General features: G+C 41.5%; 1 protein-coding gene and 1 non-coding gene across 3 annotated transcripts in view; one reads left to right on the forward strand and one right to left on the reverse strand.

Annotated features, from left to right (window-relative positions):
* NR6A1 (nuclear receptor subfamily 6 group A member 1) overlaps positions 1–20,926 on the reverse strand; it is a 174,273-nt gene that overhangs the window by 12,076 nt on the left and 141,271 nt on the right. The window contains exons 4-7 of one of the 2 annotated variants that reach the window (XM_024762789.1): positions 14,168–14,223; positions 5,663–5,817; positions 4,092–4,316; positions 2,528–2,782 (exon numbers count right to left, since the gene is read on the reverse strand). In XM_024762789.1, coding sequence (XP_024618557.1) covers positions 2,528–2,782; positions 4,092–4,316; positions 5,663–5,817; positions 14,168–14,223 — 691 coding nt within the window. Of the gene's footprint in view, positions 1–2,527; positions 2,783–4,091; positions 4,320–5,662; positions 5,818–14,167; positions 14,224–20,926 lie in introns of both variants that reach the window. The other variant, XM_024762788.1, reaches the window with a different exon arrangement.
* TRNAE-CUC (transfer RNA glutamic acid (anticodon CUC)) lies at positions 13,779–13,851 on the forward strand. The gene has a single exon. It is a non-coding gene; the product is annotated as a tRNA-Glu (tRNA).

A 20,926-nucleotide genomic window follows, 5' to 3' on the forward strand; every position in this document is an offset into this window, starting at 1 on the left:
GTCTTTCCTGTACCTTTCTCTCCTGTCATTTCTCCCCTAATTTCTCTGCCTCTCAGATATATCCTCTCTATACCCTAATCCACAGGATTGCTTTTTGTTATCTGCACAAACCAACCACCCAGAATCTCTAACTTCTAGGACTCTGTGTTATTCCCTGCCTGCCTCTTATTCTCTATATCTACCTAGAAAAATGCCACTTCCAAGATGCAGCTCAAATGTCTTTTCCTCTGTGGCAACCATTCCCTGATTATGCAAGTAGAGGTACTCACTCCTTAGTCTATGCTTTCACAGTCCCTCATATGCCCCTCAATCTCCACTAATATCACCCTGAACTGTAGATTCTATCTGCTTCTATTTGCCCCCCCCAATCCCCTAAACCAAGAATACGGGCTCTCATCTCAGAAACGATGTCTGTATTATCTGTTATCCCAACACCCCTCCTCCAGGCACACATAACAGGTGCTCAATAAATGGGCATGTTCAACTAACATGTTGAAGTTTAACTTGTGTTTTTCCATTGAAGGATTCCACAGTGGAGTGAGAGTCCTAACAACGAATCTACTTCTTATCCTCAGAACCCACTTGCAAGCTCAGCTGCAACATGTGTTCCAGAGTTAGCACTGTTCAATACAACTTTCTGTGACGATGGAAATATATATACATCTGCAACTGTCCAATACAGTAGCCACTAGCCACATGTGGCTCCTGAGCACTTGAAATGTGGCTACTGTAAACGAGGAACTGAATTTTTCATTTTAAGTAACTTAAAGAGCCACCTGAGGCTAGCAGCTACTATACTTGATAGTGCAACTCTAGGTTCTCCTTGGTAAGGACCCTTCCTAGAAAATAAAACTTCCCTCACTAGTTCAGCTGCTACTGGTCCCTGCCTTGCTCTCGGGGCTCAAGGGATTGGAAACAGTGGGATGGGGTGTCTTTCATGAAGCTTAAAGCCACGGAGAACCCTGCATGGCCAGTGATCCTTGCCCACCTGCAGAGGGCATGGGGAAACTCACCATTCTATAGAGAGGGGAGCCCACAGGCTGACTTTGTAGGCAGCCTCAGGCTGCACTGGTGGATTCCAGGCAAATAGGGAGGCCGGGCACATTGCTGCAAACCCTGACAATATTAGAGCAGGCTGACTGCTATCCAAACACTCAGTCAGCCCAGAGATACAGAGCAGGAGACAGGAATTTGATGGAAACAATGAATTAGAGGCTCAAGACAAGGGGTTAGGTTATCTGCAAAATCAGATAGCTCTGTTTAAGGACAAAATGTCATCTGGGTTAAAAACTCTGTCATCTATAGATTACCATCAAGCCTGTAAGCATCATTAATAAGGAAATATTAGAAAACCAGAGGGAGAAAGTATCCAGACTCCTCCCTCCCTCAGCTGTGCAAAGGGCCCTTGAAGGTGTTAGAGCTTCGCTCCCAGCCTAAGTCTCAACTTATCTTTACGCCATGGTGATTAAGTGGCAGAGGGAGATGCACCTCAGTCCTGTGTAGAGAAGTTTGGGGGCTGGTACTCTACCATCTCCAGCTTTCTTCGATGGAGGAACCTTTTCTTCCCTCTCTCTTGGTGCTCTGGAATCCCATGACTTCCATTATTTTAAACTAATAAAGGTGAACTATTGAAAGGACTTTTTTTTTTTTTTTTGAAAGGACTTTTAAACGCGATTTAAACTTTATGTTTCACATGGATAAATCAGTAAGTCAGAAAAATTGTATAAAGAGATCATTTTTCCTGATTTTGGGGTATTACCATATGCTCCAGGTCTCCAAAGTGAGTGAGGAAAAGACCTGCTCTAGGCAGGGAGGTTAGAAGGATCCTAGCTGGCTGCGATGAAACTTTATGCCAGAAAACATCGAGGAGGAGAGTTTAGTATTTCAGTCCCATTCTCCTATCTCACTGCATCTGAGATACAGTGAAAGAGCCTAGACTTTCAGTTGGGCAGGCATAGGTTCAAATCCAGGCTCTGGGTTCAAATCCAAAACCCTCAAGGGTAGGCCCCTCTGAACTTCAGTTTTCTCATCTATAAAATGGGCATAACAACACCTACAGTGCTGGAGACTGTGACAAAGAAAGATAATAATGTAAAATACCAAGCCCAGTGCTTGGCACACAGTAGGTACCACAATAACTCCTGAGTCTTTTTCTTGGATTGTAAACTACAGCTCAGAGCCCCTCACCTTGTAGGAAATGTTCTTTCCAGATACATTATCTTATCTCAGTAATCTAGATGTGACCAAAATAACAGCTTAGCACTTGCTAAGCTTGCTGCACATTATCATTTTATTCCTCATAACTACCTTGCTGGGGAGATACTGTCATTACCCCACTTTATAAATTCAGAACCTGAGGATCAGAGACTTGACCAAAGTTACAAAGCTAGTCAGCAGCAGAGTGAAGATTCAAGTCCAGCCACGTGTGGCTTTAATGCCCATCCTCTGGAGTGTCAGGCAGCCCTGCCTTGCAGAGATGACAATGGTTTGGTTGCCTGAGACTTTCTCCCCAGCCAGCAGCTCTCACCTATGTAGTTCTTCATCAGAGGGTGAGTACTTGGCGGTGACATCAGCCAGCTCCCCGAAGATCTGCTTGCTGTAAACAGTGAGGGAGGACAGCAGGATTAATTCCTGCCACGTAGAGCTCAGGAGGCACGTGTAATCCTTGATTGAGAGCTCGCAGAAGAAAGGCAGTTTCTTGATCCAGGCAATCTGCCTAAAAAGCAGCTCGTCAGCCAGGCGGCAAAGCAGGGCAAATAGCTCTGCTTGAGTCACAGCATATCTGGGGGGGGTAGGAACAGGAGAAATTTACTTCTAGTGGCCAGAATGGTGAGGATGGGGGCAAAGGGAGAGAGTACTCCTAAGGGCACAAAGGGTCTCTGGCAGTGGGCTCCTTGCCCTTGACCAAGCATCTCCAGCTCCATTCAATTCAGTTTAATGATAAAGGGACAGGACTGGGGCCAGCAGTAAGCTCAGGGCTGGAGGAGCAGATTTGATAAGAAAAGGTTGCAAAGGGGAAAGGAGGCTTAGAAATTTGTGCAATTATCAGGGAGTATGACTTTTAATGCTCCATGTGTTAGAAGAAAATTCTGTCACTTTTGCACCAGTTTTGGAAATGAGAGCTCCATTAGGGTGAATCTGGTGCCTACTCAATACGGGGATTGGCACAAAAATGAGCCTTGGGGCAAGGTGGCTGAAAGAGAAGAGAACAGGTTCAGAAGCTTTTCTTGCTCTCATTGCACCCCCTGGTGGTGCGAGTTCAGGAAAGTAAGCTACTGCGGGATGGAAGGAGCAGGGCATTTCTCATCTCTGGGCTGGAGGGAATAGGGTCCCAGTTTTCTTTCTCTCAAGGCCCCTGTCATGACTCTTCCCCACACCCCCACATCAGATTTATAAAGGTTTTGGTGGTGGCCTTCTTGTGGCAGACATCTGAATTTCCTCTTCTGAAATTGGAAACTAGCTTAAGAAATCTCAGGATACCTTTTGGAGCAGAGCGGGCAGTCTAAGCTTAATAACACTCAAACAGCCTATGCTCCAGGCTAAATGAATAATGAGTACAGCAATGGGTGGGCTGAATTATTATCTACTCAGGCAGAGCTGACAGGATTGAAAGAGTATTCCTTCCACCCACTCAGGCCTGCACACAGAGCACACGGCCCTAGGCTACTGATGAGTATGTTGACTACAGATACAGACAGGTCACAACCAGTTAGTGCCTTGAGTGCCCTGTTAAGAAGACTAAACTTAATGTATGATTATTCCCAGAATTACAGCTCATCTCTGGCACAGAAGCACTCAGACCCATTCCAGAGACTGGCATACCTCGGCCCAACTAGAAACAAAAGTCCTTTAATCCCAACTCCATAGGGATTGATAAATAGCCCCCACTCTATGAGAAAAGGTGCTCAAGAGAAAAATGAGGGACCACTAACTTCAACGATAAGCAAAGATTGGTCCTCTGATGCTCGAGTCATTGCTTATTATCCCCCAACTCATTCCAAAGCCTGAGGTACAGCAGCCAGGGATGAAGATGGGTGTGGGGTAGGGACCACTTTGAAGCTACAGGGCTAAATAGACCAAGGCTCACTCACCCATCTTCAATCAACATGGGCGTGCCCAATGGCTCCAGGTCCTCGGCTGACACCAGCTGATGAATCAGACTATATGACTGGGGATCCAGGCTGCGAGCTTGTGGGGGCAGAAGTGGAGAGTGGGCAGAATAGCTAAAAAGGTGCGGTATATATTGATAGTGTGGAGGCACAGACATCCCCATGTATTGATCCCTGAATGCCATGAATCCATTTAGTTCCACAGACCTACTGGAGAGAAAAGTCTCATGTCAAGCAGAAACATTGCAGGTCTACTGCCTACTCAAAGGAAGTGAGCTAGGAGGTGGCTCAGGTGTTCTCTGGCCATGCACTCTGTCTTCATTAAGCTAAGGACATAATCAATGGTTACATGCATGTCTTCCCTACTAGATGGGGTCTCTGTGAAAATGTGCATATGTGTGGCTCACCTCTGGACACCCAGAACTTGGCAGAGCTGTACTGAAAAACACTGGTTAAATGGTCTCTCTGTACAGGTGCCACATTTGGAGAGTTTCACAGAATATTCATAGACTATGACGACAAAGGTGAGTGTTTGTATTTTATACTGCTAGGACAACTAAGTCAGAAACAGGCTAAGTGCCTTGCCAGGCCACAAAACAAATCCAGCACCTAGCAAAGAACCTGGCATGTGGCAACAACTCCCTAAACATTCAAAGGAAGGAACAAACGAATGAATGAAAGTTACAATGAAATATCAAGAGAAAGGAATATTCTTATCTTCCCCATCTTTCTTGGAGAAATCTAACAGTCACCTAGTTTTACCTAGATGACCCCTCCTGTAACAAGGGCTGGCAAACTATGGTCCATGGCCTGTTTTGGTAAATGAAGTTTTATTAGAACACAGCCACACTCATTCATTTACATATTGTCTCTGGCTGCTTCCACACTACAATGGCAGAACTGAGTAGTTGAGACCTAGACTGTGTGGATTGCAAACCCTAAAATATTTACTATCTGGCCTTTATAAAAAATGTTTCTCAACCCCTGTCCTAAAATAAAGATTTCTGGAGAAAGAAAATCTTCCTTGGTAGCTGATGGCTGTATTTTACACCTAACAACTAACTTAAGATATCATTCTAGAACCAAGAGTCTTCAAACTGGTATTTCATGACACCAGCAAATCTAACTTGAAAAGTTTTCACTGTTTCCTAAAATTTATAATGTGAAAATCTTCACTCTTGCTGAGGCAGAGAAATGATAACTTAATTCGATATTGTCAATGTGGTTTTTTTTTAAATGATAAAGTAAGTGAGAGAAAAGAGCTACAATTAAAATGTTATTCTGTTAGGTGAAGAATGTATGGGCACGGATAGTGGCTATAGCACTTTATCAATCTGCGGAAGAGACTGCTGACATTTTCAAGGTCTTTTGCTAAAAAATGGGCTGTAAAATGCTGCTTTGCATCATCGTCACCCCAACCCCAAAAGACTGAGGAAGCAAGAGTGCAATGGCTGAGACGGACTGGCAGGAATACCCAGCCCAGCTCAGAGGCTGCTTGTGGGTCCATTTTTTGGGTGATCCCTAGATGATGCTGGGTTTGCCTTGAAGCTCACCTGGAGGACAGTGTGGAGCCTGGTGAGGGCTGGTTGCTCTCTGAAGCCCTGTTCCCAGGGGAACTGTGGTCGCTGTCACCATGGTTGCTCCAGTGAGTGGCCTCTTCCTCAAATTCCTGCCCAGACATAATCCTTTCGATCTCTTCCTCCGATATCTTTGACAAGGAATTGATATATGTTAGACTGGGTGTTCCTTCTTTAGGACTGAGAACTTATTTAAACGTCATGGGGCTTCTTAGAACTCTAGAGAGAAAGCCAAATTCCCTCCCCTCCACCCACATACTCCAGGTCTCTCTCTCACTAATCTTAGGACAGCTTGGTTGCCTGCCTGCCAGCACTATGGCTCACCATGGCATTCCTTTTGTCCATTTACCCTCCTCCCAGCCACAAAGCCTCTAGGTTCCTCAACACTCCTCTTTGTCCTTAGTCTATTCTTTCCTGCCGCTGAAACACCACTCTTCAATAACAAACTCCTACTTGCCATTTAAGACCCAATTCAAATGTCACCTTCTTTTTGAATCCTTCTATTACTAAGCGCAGACAGAATTTTAGGTCCTTCTTTTATCCACTCATAATTCTGTGTATTCTGAGAGAGGCAGAATACCATAACGGTTAAGAGTTTGAATTTTACACTCAAATCACCTTTGTTCTAATCCAGGTTCTGCCACTTTCTAGTTGTACAATCTTGGGCAAGTCATACAACTATTTAAACCTAAGTTCCTTCACCTGTATAGTGGAGAGAATAATAGTATATCTATCACATAGGACTGTTTTGAGGATTAAATTAATATATTTTCACATGTTTAGAAAAGGGCCTAGCACATAACAACTATTATGGAAGGCTGACAATGATATCCTGATTATTACTGTTATTTTTATAGCACCTATGGTAATGTATCATAAAAATATCCTCTGTAAGACCTTAGGCTATGACAGGATCTAGAAAAAAGCAGTACTCAAATAAATGCATGTCGGATAAATGAATAAATGTCCACTTACTAAGTACTGACTATATACCTTTGCATGAGATTTCTTAGTAAGAAAGACATTTCTAAGCCTACTGAAAAAAGAAGAAACTGTAGCTCAGACAAGCAAATTGACTTGCCCATGTCTGAGCAGGAGTTTGAGGAAGAGGCCAAAGTAGCCAAGTATTCAGTCCAATGCTCTAGCTACTATGCCATATAGGGAGTGGACACACACTTCTTCTCTAAAGTGTTTAATCCAGAGTTGAGGCCAAGCTGGCTAAAGTCAGCACACAGAATGAGAGTGAGTGCTGAGGAAAAACAGCCAGATGAATTTTTGTTTCTTGTTCCTATGGAAAGCCTGGGAGGACATTTTCTCCCAAGTCTGTCTGACACAAACCTACATACTTCTTTGCCTGTGAGGGAACCTTGAGCTGCTCCAATCATAGATATAAATAGGCATTTAGAACTGGAAGTTAGCCAACACAGAGGACTTTGAGGGAAAACGAGAAATGTTTAACTGGTGTTCAAGTTGAGTGATTGGTTTTAAATAGTTTGGGTTGCATATTGAATTAGAGGGTTTGTCTTTTTTTATTCAGTCACATGTAGCAAAAAAACCCAAATCTTTTCTCTTAGAGGTCCTAAGAACACTGAAATCATTGTTTACATTTTATAAGACACAAGAAGACAAATGGTGCCATCAAATTACAAGCCATCTACTGAGGCCCCGAATGTGCAGCCTCAGTGACGGTGGTGAGAGCAAAACCAGAACGTCGAGGTCATGGAAGTACTTGAGCTTGGTAAAAAGGGCCAGTTATGGTAAAATCAAGCTTATTCCAGCTGGAAGTCAAAGTTGGACTGTACTTGTCTCTCCCTGAGGGTCTCATGGGACACTAAGCAATCATTAAGGCATTGAACAGGGGATGGAACTTGTTGGGAGTGCTTGAATCTGGGTGTAAATCTCATCTGTCATTTCCTAGCTGGGTACTTACTGTTGGGCAAGTCACTCAAGTTCTCTAAGCCTTAGCTCCCTCATTGGTAAAATGGAGATAATACCACTTCCCTCATAGCTCATGATTCCCTCTCTGGGTGCTGGAGCAAAGAAGCATACAGGTTTGAGTCAGACAGACTTGGGAGGTTAATCTAAGATAAAGTTATTAAGTGAAGGTGCACAATAGGTGCTCAATAAATGGAAATTCTATCACTTCTTTTTTTTTTTTAAAGATGTTGGGGTAGGAGTTTATTTATTTATTTTTGCTGTGTTGGGTCTTCATTTATGTGCGAGGGCTTTCTCTAGTTGTGGCAAGTGGGGACCACTCTTCATCGCGGTGCGCAGGCCTCTCACTATCGCAGCCTCTCTTGTTGCGGAGCACAGGCTCCAGACGCGCAGGCTCAGCAGTTGTGGCTCATGGGCCTAGTCGCTCTGCGGCATGTGGGATCCTCCCAGACCAGGGCTCCAACCCGCGTCCTCTGCATTAGCAGGCAAACTCTCAACCACTGTGCCACCAGGGAAGCCCACTTCTTATTTTTAATTAAACACGGTTAAGAACTTGGAGATAACAGCTCTCTCTTCCTAACACACCACCTAGAAACAGTAAAAGACTAAAAGGAAAATTATATGCCCAGTATCAACAACCCAAAAGCAATGACAGATGAAATAGGTTTTTCTGAGCATCAGCCTCCTCAATTCTGGAGAGAACATAGAGTCTGGAGATGTAAATGACTGAGGATCCCTTGGCATGGTGAGAGAGCCACAGAGGGTACTCAAAAAACATTAGGTAATAGTGAGGAAGGTTTTTCATTGAAGAAATGCTTAAGAATTCTCCCCAATGGATAAACTTTCTATTGTATCTAAGTATAAAAAGAATAAATACAAATAAGGCCATATATGAAAAGCCCATAGCTAACATCATACTCAGTGGTGAAAAACGGAAAGCTTTTCCTCTAAGATCAGGATCAAGACAAGGATGCCCACTCTTACCACATCTATTCAAGATAGCACTAGAAGTCCTCACCAGAGCAATAGGCAAGAAAAAGAAACAAAAGGCATCTAAATCAAAAAGAAATAAAACTATCTCTGTTCACAGAAGACATATGATCTTATATGTAGATAACTTAAAGATGTCACCAAAAAACTATTAGAACTAATACAAGAATTCAGCAAAGCTGCAGGATACAGAGTCAACATAGAAAATCAGTTGCATTTTTATATACTAATAATGAATTATCTGAAGAGAAAATTAAGAAAACAATCTCATTTACAATAGTATCAAAAAGAATAAAATAGGGGCTTCCCTGGTGGCGCAGTGGTTGAAGGTCCGCCTGCTGATGCAGGGGACATGGGTTCGTGCCCCGGTCAGGGAAGATCCCACATGCTGCGGAGCGGCTAGGCCCGTGAGCCATGGCCGCTGAGCCTGTGCGTCTGGAGCCTGTGCTCTGCAACGGGAGAGGCCACAGCAGTGAGAGGTCCGCGTACCACGAAAAAAAAAAAAAAGAATAAAATACTTAGGAAAAAACTAAGGAGGTGAAAGGCTTGTACACTGCTGAAAGAAATTAAAGACATAAATAAATGGAAAGACATCCTGTGTTCATAGATTAAAAGACTTAATATTGTTAAAAAGTCCATACTATCCAAAGTGTTCTACAGATTCAACGTAATCCCTATCAAAATTCCAATGGCATTTTTTTGCTGAAAAAAACAATCCTAGGGCTTCCCTGGTGGCGCAGTGGTTGAGAGTCCGCCTGCCGATGCAGGGGACTCGGGTTCGTGCCCCGGTCTGGGAGGATCCCACGTGCCGCGGAGCGGCTGGGCCCGTGAGCCATGGCCGCTGAGCCTGCGCGTCCGGAGCCTGTGCTCCGCAAGCGGGAGAGGCCACAACAGTGAGAGGGCTGTGTACCGCAAAAAAAAAAAAAAAAAAAAAAAAAAAAAACAATCCTAAAATTCATATGAAACCACAAAGAACCCCAAATAGCCAAAACAATCCTGAGAAAGAACAACAAAACTAGAGGCCTTGCACTTCCTGATTTCAAAACATATTACAAAGCTAAAGTAATCAAAACAGTAACGTACTGGCACAGGACAGACATACAGAGCCCCCAAATAAACCCAGACTTATGGTCAAAAGATCTTTGACAAAGATGCCAAGACTACACAATGGGAAAAGGAGAGTATCTTCAACAAGTGGTGTTGGGGGTTCCCCTGGTGGCGCAGTGGTTGAGAGTCTGCCTGCCGATGCAGGGGACACGGGTTCATGCCCCGGTCTGGTAAGATTCCACATGCCGCCGAGCGGCTGGGCCCGTAAGCCATGGCCTCTGAGCCTGCACGTCCGGAGCCTGTGCTCCACAATGGGAGAGGCCACAACAGTGAGAGGCCCTTGTACGGCAGAAAAAAACAAAAAAAACCAAGTGGTGTTGGGAAAATCAGATATCCATATGCAAAAGAATAAAATTAGAGTTTTACCTTATGCCATATGCAAAAAGCAACTCAGTGGATTAAAGACTTAAACATAAGACCCAAAACAGTACAACTCCTAAAAGAAAACACAGAGAAAAAACTTCTTGACATTGGCCTTGGCAATAATTTTTATTTTTTTAATTGGAGCATAGTTGAGTTACAATATTGTGTTAGTTTCAGGTGTATAGCATAGTGATTCAGTATTTTTACAGATTCTATTCCATTACAGGTTATTACAAGATAATGGGTATAATTCCCTGTGCTCTACAGTATTATCCTGTTGCTTATCTATTTTATATATAGTAGTTTGTATCTGTTAATCCCATACCCCTAATTTGTCAATGACTTCTTGAATATGACATCAAAGCAAAAATAGAAATATAGGATTACATCAAACTAAAAGACTTCTGCAAAGCAAAGGAAACAATCGACAAAGCGAACAGGAGACTTCCAGAAAATTTTTGCAAACTATGTATCTGATAAAGGGTTAATATTCAAAATATATAAGGAATTCCTACAACTCAACAGCCAATTAACTAATTAATCAGCCTGATTTAAAAAAGCAAATACTAGGGACTTCCCTGGTGACACAGTGGTTAAGAATCTGCTTGCCAATGCAGGGGACACAAGTTCGAGCCCTGGTCCAGGAAGATCCCACATGCCGCAGAGCAACTAAGCCCATGTGCCACAACTACTGAGACTGCACTCTAGAGTCTGTGAGCCACAACTACTGAGCCCACGTGCCACAACTACTGAAGTCCGCCCGCCTAGAGCCCGTGCTCTGCTACAAGAGAAGCCACCTCAATGAGGAGCCTGCGCACCACAACAAAGAGTAGGCCCCACTTGCCGCAACTAGAGAAAGCCCACGTGCAGCAACGAAAACCCAACACAGCCAAAAATAAATAAATAAAAATTTTTTTTAAAGTAGCAAATACTTGAATAGACATTTCTCCAAAGAAGACATACAAATACCCAACAGGCATATGATAAGATGCTCAACGTCACTAATCATCAGGGAAATGGAAATCAAAGCCATAATGAGAAATCACCTCATGCCTATTAGGATAGCCAGTATCAAACAAGCAAGGAAGCAAGCAAGCAAGCAGACAAACAAACAAAAAGCTCCAGAAAATAAGAAGTGCTGGAGAGGATGGGGAAAACTGGAACCCTGCGCACTTGGGTGAGAATATATAAATAAAATGTTGTGGCGACTATGGAAAACAGTATGGAGGTTTCTCAAAAACTTAAAAACAGAATTATCATATGACACAGTAATCCCACTCGGTATTTATCCAAAAGAGTTGAAATCAGGATCTTGAAGAGATACCTGCACTCTCATGTTCCCAGCAGCCAAGGCCATGTTCACTTTAGCCAAGAGGTAGAAACAACCTAAAATGTCCATTGATGGATGAATAGATAAACAAAATGTGCTATATTCTATTTACAAAAGCCAGGAAATGGAAGCAACCTAAATGTCCATCCACACAGGAATGGATAAAGAAGGTGTGGTACATACTACTCATGGAATATTACTCAGCCATAAAAAAGGAATGAAATAAAGCCATTTGCAGCAACATGGACGGACCTAGAGATTGTCATACTGAGTGAAGTAAGACAAATAAAATATAATATGATATCACTTATATGCAGAATCTTAAAAAATGGTACAAATGAACGTATTTACAAAACAGAAATAAAGTCACAGATGTAGAAAACAAACTTATGGTTACTGGGGGGAATGGGGGGGGAAAAATTGGGAGATTAGGATTGAGATATAGACACTACTATATATAAAACAGATAACTAAAAAGGACCTACTCTACAGCACTGGGAACTCTACTCAATACTCTGTAATGACCTATATGGGAAAAGAATCTAAAAAAGAGTGGATATGTGTATATGTATAACTGATTCACTTTGCTGCATAGCAGAAACTAACACAACATCATAAAGTCAACTATACTCCAATAAAAATTAAAAACAAAAAACACAAAGCAAAAACAAACAAAAAACGTGCTATATACATACAGTGGAATATTACTCAGCCTTAAAAAAGAAGGAATCCTGTCATATGCTGCAACATGGATGAACCTTGAGGACATTATGCTAAGCAAAATAAGGTAGTCACAGAAGGACAAGTCCTGCATGATTCCACTTATATGAGGTATCAAAAGTTGTCAAACTCTTAGAAGCAGAAAGTAGAATGGTGGTTGCCAGGAACTGGGGGGAGGACGAAATGAGGAGTTGCTGTTCAATAGGTATAAAGTTTCAGTGGTAAGATTAAGAAGTTCTAGAGATCTGCTGTACGGAATGTGCGTATAGTTGACACTACTGTACTGTATACTTAACAATTTGTTAAGGAGGTGTATTTCCTGTTACATGTTTTTTACCACACAAAAAAGAGCAGCTATGAATGGAGACCGAAATAAATTAATTTGCAAGAGACACATATGACTTGAATAAATGAATAAAAATGTTTGATTTAAAAAAGAGAATGAATGCAGCACACACCCCACACCTGAGTGCATATGTGTACCAAGCTCATGTGACAGAAAACCCTCCCATACATCATCAGCGTATGTCTCAAGCCAACTCTGAATTCCTGTCTTTCTCTCATTCCCTCATATTCAATTGGATAAATCCTATCAATTTTACCTATTAAACATTTCTTGAATCTATTCCCTCTCCTCAATCTGCACTACCACTGTCCTACTTCAAAACCACACTGTCTATATCTCTCGCCTGGACTTCTGTAAAACCCTTTTAACTGCTTTTTCTCTGCTACCAGTTTCACTGACCCTTACCCAGCTCCTCATAAACAATTTACATGGCTAGAACGATCTTTCCAAAATGCAAATTTGACCATATCCCTCTTTCTACTTAAAACCTTTTAGTAGTTGCCTCTTGGTCTACCCCCATAATTCTTGAATCATGGTCCCTGCCCACTAGGGTACTGAAGGATTCACTTCATGGGTCGTAAGCAGATCCAATTCTCTATCATGATGAAGTTCTTCTGCTGGCCAAGTAAGAACAAGCGATGCAGGCTGGCCCCGCAAAGGCTTTACTAAAGGAGCTATAATCAAAGTTATTTGAAGGCCACTTTTTAGAGAACTGATTCCAAACTCAAGGAATCTGCCTTATCTCCTGCCACTTCACAACATGTGCCCAGTGCTCTAGCCTGAGTGAATGAACTCCTTGCCATTCCTTGAAGATTCCTTTTTACAGTCTATTCTGTCTAGCAGGAATAAAAGATGTTTGGGTTTCCACCCCTTCTCAACATAGCTAATTCTTCCTTTTCCTTGAAGACTCAGTTCAAACTTTATCTTCTCCAGGAAGCCTTTCCTGAGTGTCTTCAGTCCTCAACCATGGCTCTGGTCCAAACAGAAAAGAAGCCCCTTCTTTCTGTACTCCCTGGGCAACCTCTGTTATCACCCACTGTATTATGATGTCCGTTTACATATCTGTCTTTCGCACTACACTGAATTTACAGTACAGGGGGCCTGGTACAGAGTAAGTAATACTGAGTAAATGTTTGTGGAACTGAATGGGTATTACCTTCCCTACTTTACAAACAGGCAATCAATGAACTTTCTGCTGAAATATCTTTAGTGACACTGAACAGCAAAGTAGTCTTGCTGATTTCTGCCAGACTAAGTAACTACAACCTTAAGTGACTGACATAAAAAGTCCTCTGGGAAATTCCCTGGTGGTCCAGTGGTTAGGATTCCGCACTCTCACTGCGGAGGGCCTGGGTTCAACTCCCGGTCAAGGAACTAAGATCCCATAAGTCGCGTGGCGTGGCCAAAAAAAAAAAATCCTCTGGATGCTTTAGAACCAGAATTGGATTCATCTTCTGTAAAAATCCTTAGGAAGAGTTGAGGCATCACAAGTGGAGCTTTAACCATTATCTTATATATTTAAGATTTTCAAAGCACTTTCATATCCAGGCTCTAAAAGCAGTTTCACAGGAATGAAAGTAAAGATGGCTCCCCCTAGCAGCAGATAAGAGGATCAAGGTGAGCAGCTACAGGAGCAACTGGAGGCCTGAGCTTTCGGGGTAGATCACAAAGAGTAAGACCTAGAACTCACCTGGACTGGCCCAATGCTCTTATTCCGGCCTCCAGGCATGCCATCTTCTCTGATTGCTGGAAGGAAACATAAGTTAAGACAGTAAGAAGCATGCCCACAGAAGTCTAGGCACAAAAAGAGAACTTATTTGGCCAAAAGCATAAAGTAGTAATTGGTGAAGCTAAGATTAAAACACCGATCTTTCTGGACCCAAAGCACATATTCTTTCCATCATTCCAGGTTAGCTCATAGGCAGCAGATACTTTGGGGCCCCCAAAGCACTGGATACACACTACACACACTGTATACATTCAATATGCTCAACAAAGATGACAGCCTTATTAATAGTCCTACAGTTACAAATAACCCACCAAGATAATGCATTTGAAGGCCTTGATAAATTCAAGGGGGCAGGGGGGGGAGATAAAAAGAATACTCCCATTTTTAAATAAAATATTTTTTATTTCTAGTTTAGGTTTGAGACTAATTTGCAGGATGAGGAAAACAGGTTTTTTGTTTTTTAATTACTCAGAATTTTGACCTCATTGGCTTTTTCTACAAAGGCAGTCAGTAGAGTTCCCTTGCAGTTGATTTCCCACTCATGTAATTCAACAAAAAGAAGCTATTTAGCATTTCCTAACTATAAAAAGCAGACTTTAAATAGTACCAGCCTCATTAAGAATAACAACTACTAACACTATTACCATCATTGTTTACAGAGTACTTAATACGGGGGCACAGACAAGGAACCCCTGATTTGCAATTACAGAAGGGTTCTGGTGTCTGGCAAAGCTTTCTGGAAAATATAACTTCTGAACCGAGTCTTAAAGGATAAATATGATTTATGCAGGCAGGAAAAGGGTGCTCCAGGTTGAGTGGGCAGCATACAGAAAAGCTTCAAGTTGAAAGTAAGCGTGTGTGTGTGTGTGTGTGTGTGTGTGTGTGTGTGAGAGAGAGTGAGAGAGAGAGAGAGAGAGAGAGAGGGAGAGAGGGAGAGAGGGAGAGAGGGAGAGAAGAGTAGCAAGAGATAAGGCTGAAGAGGCCAACTGGGGCCAGATCATAGAGAGCCTTGGATGCCAGGCTAAGAGTATGGACTTTAGCAGAGGAGCCTGAGGATAAGATGGAATGCAGGGGAGGATGTGGTCATGTTGGCATATTTGAAAAATCTTTGTGATGGCAACTGTGGAAGGTGGCTTGGAGAGGGTAATATTAACAGAGAAGTAATGGCATCATGTGAGAGCAAGCTTTGCTATAATACACCTGGCTCCAAAAAAAATTAACATGCACAATCTGTAAAGTCGTTAGGGCAGGGCTGGTTGCCTCAAAAGCTAAGGGCTCTAAGTCTAACAGTTACCTGTGGCAACTGAAAGGCTGACAGTAAGTTCATTTTCCTTAAAGCAGCCATTATTCTTAGTCTTAGAAGATCACACACTCAGAATTATACAAGCTTGAGTCTAAATCCAGTTTCTGCCAGGTCTGTGTAATTACGGACAAGTTTTTTTCATCTCTCTGAACTTCAGTTTACTTAAGAATAAAGAGGGCTATTGGAACCTGTCTTACGGGGTATTGTGAGGATAATATATAATTTAGCTAAAGCACCAAGCATAGGGCCTGGCATATGAAGTAGGAGGTAACAGCCTGCTTTACAAGGCTGCTGTGAATTTGGGTCAAGAAACATAGACAGCTAGATATATATTATCTAGATGCACGCTGGTTGTTGTCTAGAAGCTCTCTTTCAACCTTATTTCAAGTTCTAAACATCCTTAAAATTCCTCCTCTGCTGATCCAGGGTCAATGACAGTCTTCAGATACTCATATTTCCAATACTGATATCTCACACGTCTTTGCTTCAGCTCACAGGTACAGAACAAAGATCTGTCACTGGCAGATAGAACACTGAATATTTCTCACTTGATACTCCACTCTCAGTGTCTTGGAGGTGAGGAAGGAATTCAACTTGCTTTCCTTTTTGTTTAAAGGGCCACAAATCTTAAAGATTTACATCTTGCCAATTTCACCTTCTGATATTTAAAAACTCGTGCTGTCCCTCAACCCCACCTGGAGTAAGAAACTCCTATACGTGTTAGATAGTATCATCGGTAAAATTAACCCATGAGGAAAGTATTAGTATTATCACTCCCACGGAACAGATGACTCTAATGCTCAGAAAAATGAAGTATTTTGCTTAGGGTGATAGAAACTAAATATCAGAACCAGACTATCAGATTAAGACCAACCTTCTTTCCACCACTACAATTTCCTGAAGTGTGTGTGCATCCCATTGGAGAAACTAATTTTAGGTGGTGCTTAAACTCTTAATTATACATTTATCCTAATGTGCATTAAAAATACTGATTTGTCATTCACTGAAGTGATAAAAATTCCATTTGAAAATTAACTTTGATTTTTTCAAAAATATAATTTAAAGAAGAACATAAACCACTGGTTTAATCAGAGATGGTAACATCTGTTAAGATGGCATGATACTGCCTGAGGTGTGGGCAGCAATACCACATGTCACAGTGCCTCTGTTAAGAACCTGGATCATATTTTAAAACTTATATTCAGATACATGAGATTGCATTTGATCCTCACAACAACCTTAAAAAGTATATACATTATTATTATCCTATGCAGTTTAGACACGAGGAAACGAAAGCTCAAAGAGGAAAAGCGACTTGCTCAAGGTTATTCAGCAAAGAACTGACAGAGCTGGGATTTCAATTTAGGTTTTCTGATTCTAAAGTTGTGCTTGTTCCTTGATGCTACTCTGAGCTAAGAGCAAGTTTTTCAGCAGGGCTGAGAGTCTTCTGGTAGTGAAGTTATTAAAATAAAACAACAGAACAAAGGGCTTCTGGGTATAGGATCACAGCAACAGTTCTGTTGCACCTCTCATCTAAGCCTAAGAGAATGGCACCAGCTATGGTTCTTCTATCTACTCAGAAGAAGCACAAATACTTTTTCTGCTCTAGAACTCATGTACCTACTATTCCTCACTTGCTTAGGCCTGGGTAGCCAACCAAACCCAGAAACCAGAAAGGTAGAAAGACACAAAGCTAACTACATCAAAGCACTGTTCAAAATCCACTGGTGCTTCCCTGTGGTCTATGGGCTAATTAAATACAAGCTCCCTAGCTTGGCATTCAAGATCCTCTGTGATCTGGTTCTTATGGGACTCTCCATCCTCATCTTTAGCCAAAAATGTTACACTGTACCTACAGAGAACTATTTGTTAGTTCTTGAACATGCCATGCTGTTTTACAACACAGTTTTGCCTCTGCACGTGTTGCTGCCTCTATTGAGAAAGAAACTTCACAGTGGAAAAATCTAACACCACCACGTTACCCAAGTGACACCACCTTAACTAAGTGGCTCAACTTAAAATGACCAATAATGGGACAAACTTACACCATGTGCTCTAGATAGGATGCACTAAAGGACACAACATTGCTTTTGTGGCATTCTTGCCAAAACTGCACAACCGCAACCTAATTGTGAGGAAAGTGACAAACCCAAATTGAGGGACGGTCTACAAAATAAATGATTTGTTTTCTTAAAAATTGACAATGTTATTAAAGACAAAAAAAGAATGAGGAACTACTTCAGATAAAAGGACATTAAAAAGACCTAAGAACTAAATATAATGTGTGATTTTGGATTGGCTCCTAGATTAGAAAATAGAAATTGCTACAAAGGACATTGGGATAACAAGTGAAATCTAAATACGGTCTGCAATTAATTAATAGTATTATGTCATGTTAAATTTCCTGATTTTGATAATAGTGCTGTGGTTATTTTAGAAGGAAAGGGGAATGAAATCTGTAACTTACTCCCAAATAGTTAAGAACACACACACGGAAGAAGAGAGAGGGACAGAAGCGGGAGCCATTTTTACAAAGCTCTAAGTTTGTAAGGAGCTTGAACTTCTATTCCTTCAAGATTCTGCTCAAATATTATCTCTTCTTGAGATTTCTCGGTGCTCCATTTTTATCCTGGTAAAGTGATACGGCAATGCCACAGGATCACTGTCTCAACAATGTCGTTCTGCAAACAGCAACCTCCTCCAAGCTTTCCTTAACCTTTTCACTTTTGAACTAGTTATCCAGCAAGTTATGAGACAACAAAGTTATGGGAATTTTAAGTATTTTCACATAATTACTTAACTGATATGAATTCCCCATGTGGCTCAGTGTAGCTTCCTCTTGCCTCTGATGATTTTAACAATATTTCTCCCATCCCATTTCCTACCCTGCCCCCGCCACCATCACAGTCAATTCATCAAACCAGGAAGCATCCTACACTAATTGGGACACGAGAAAAGTAGGACTTGGTCATGGCCCATGAGAGGATCACTGTCTAATAATGGGGGCAGTGGGGGAAACAGACAAGTACACAGACAAAGAGCACAAGGTGATCAGCGTTATGCAGAGAGCAAAAAAGGGCGATGGAAGCACAAAAGGGTTATATGGTGGAGGGTGGTGTCAGAGAAGGCATCTTAGAGGATGTTACAAATAAAAGCTGAGTCTAGAATGAAAAGTATATATAATCAGGTGAAGAAGAGGGGTAGAACATTCCAGCAAGATGAAACCAAATGTGCAAAGCCCCCAAAACATGAAATATCCCCGAGTTCTTGGAGAACTGGATTATGTGGGAAGAGCAGCAGAGGGAGAGGGAAGGGATGTCAGAGGTCTTGAGAATCATTCTGAGGAGCCTGCCTTTACCTAAAGACTGCAAGATGTGTGAGGAGGATGTGTTTCGGGGGTATTGGTGTAGTAGTGGGGATGGACAGAAAGGGCCCAGCCTCTACTCACCATACTTATTTAAATCTCCCTCATTGCTTTGCTAATTAATTTCCTTACCAGCCAAGCTCAAGGTCTGAAAAGATATCTATGTCCAGAGATGGGGGGGGGGGGCATAGGCTGAGTGTAGGCTCACACATGACAGCTGTATTTTTTAACAGTTAATTTTTAAAATTTTGAGGTTAAGTTTAGATTTATAGAACAATTGCAAAAACAGTACAGAGAATTCCCGTATACTCTACACCCAGCTTCCCCTTCTGTTAACTAAGCTTACATAGCCATAGATCATTCATCAAAACTAGAAAATTAACTTTGGTAGAACACTATTCACCAAAGACTTTATTCAGATTTTCCCAGTTCTATTAATGTCCCTTTTCTGTTCCAGAATCCAATCCAGGATCTCACAATGCATGTAGCAGTTATGTTTCCATAGTCTCCTCCAATCTGTGACAGTTGCTTAGTCTTTCCTTATCTTTTGTGACCTTGGCACTTATGGAGAGTATTTTGTAGAATGCCAGTTATTTTGAAGAATATTGCTCAATTTGGGCTTGTATGTTTTCTCATGATGAGACTGGGGATAAATCTATCCATCCCTGTGTGTGTATATGTGCATATGTATATGTGTGCCCTTCTTAGTGATCATATCAGGGGGTACATGATGTCAATGTAAACACACTGATGTTCTCTTGATCCTTTGGCTAAAGTATCTGTCAGAATTCTCTACTGAAATGTACTATTTTTCTCTTTGTAATTACTAAATATTCTGAGATTATTCTAAATATTCTGTTTCTGTTTAAACCCATGCTCTCTTATTTTAGCATCCATCAGTGGATCTTGCCTATAGCAACTACTATGGTGTTCTAATGGTGATTTTCTATTTCCCTCATTTTTTCAACACTTACTAGAATTCCTCTGTAAGGAAGAATCATCATTCCTCTATTTATTCAGTTCATTTTATCAGTATGAACTCATGGATATTTAATTCTTTGGGTTATAAACTAATATATATATATATAGCACCTTCTAACTTTCCGGCACCACAAGATGCTCCAGACTCATCTTATAATATTCCCTGCCTCAGCCCTAAAATTAACCAGTTCTCCAAGGACTTCTGATTCCTTTTATTGATATTCAGAAACCAAGATATGGACGCTAGGTGTGCTCGTTACTATTGGGGGTGTCATTGCTTCTAGCCCTTCTCAATGGCTGAGCTAGGAAATATATGTATGTATACCAACTCATGTATCTACACACACATCTATATTTTTTTAATCTATCTAAACATGACTCCATATTACAATAACCTCTGACTCCAATCTAGTACCAGAGGTTTCATTCTAGCCTTCCCCTTTCCTGATTTATAACTTCTTTCCCTGATGTGAGAAACCCAACTCTCATTATCAACAGTTTATTTCCTTATTTGTTCAACCCTAGTATACAAAGTAGTGAAAGAATTCCTAAACCATAACCTTGAGAGAATCAAATTTATAAACCAGAGTGCTTTGTTTGTATACAGTTCTTTTTGTCTTCAGTTTTAACAGTATACAGTCAAAACACTATTTTCCAAGGCCAGCTCCTTTCTTCCTCGTTCCCTTCAGTGTGGCTATGTGATTTATTTGTAATATTAGACTCGTTTGCTAAATGCTACAGTCTCTCTCCACCCCCGCCCACCATACTGGTTGCTTAAAAAAAATTTATATACAGTGAAATTCACTTCTTTTGTGGTGCTCAGTTCTATAGCTTTTGACAGATGCATAAAATTATGTGTCAAACATCATAGTTCCATCACCCCAAAAATACTCCAGCGGCAACTGCAATTTTAATTCTGCTTTCTCAGCACCAACCAGGAGGTGGCAGGGTTTCTCTCTGAGACGCAGCCTTCACCATGCAACTGAGCCTGTCTGCTCTGCATGCAAACGGGCCTAGGAAGGCAGCTCTACATCCCTCACACCTCATGTGTCATCTTCTCCTGGCTATGGTT

This window comes from Neophocaena asiaeorientalis, unplaced genomic scaffold (genome assembly GCF_003031525.2).
Source record: "Neophocaena asiaeorientalis asiaeorientalis breed wild unplaced genomic scaffold, Neophocaena_asiaeorientalis_V1.1 scaffold78, whole genome shotgun sequence".
In the NCBI taxonomy this organism is placed as follows: domain Eukaryota; kingdom Metazoa; phylum Chordata; class Mammalia; order Artiodactyla; family Phocoenidae; genus Neophocaena; species Neophocaena asiaeorientalis.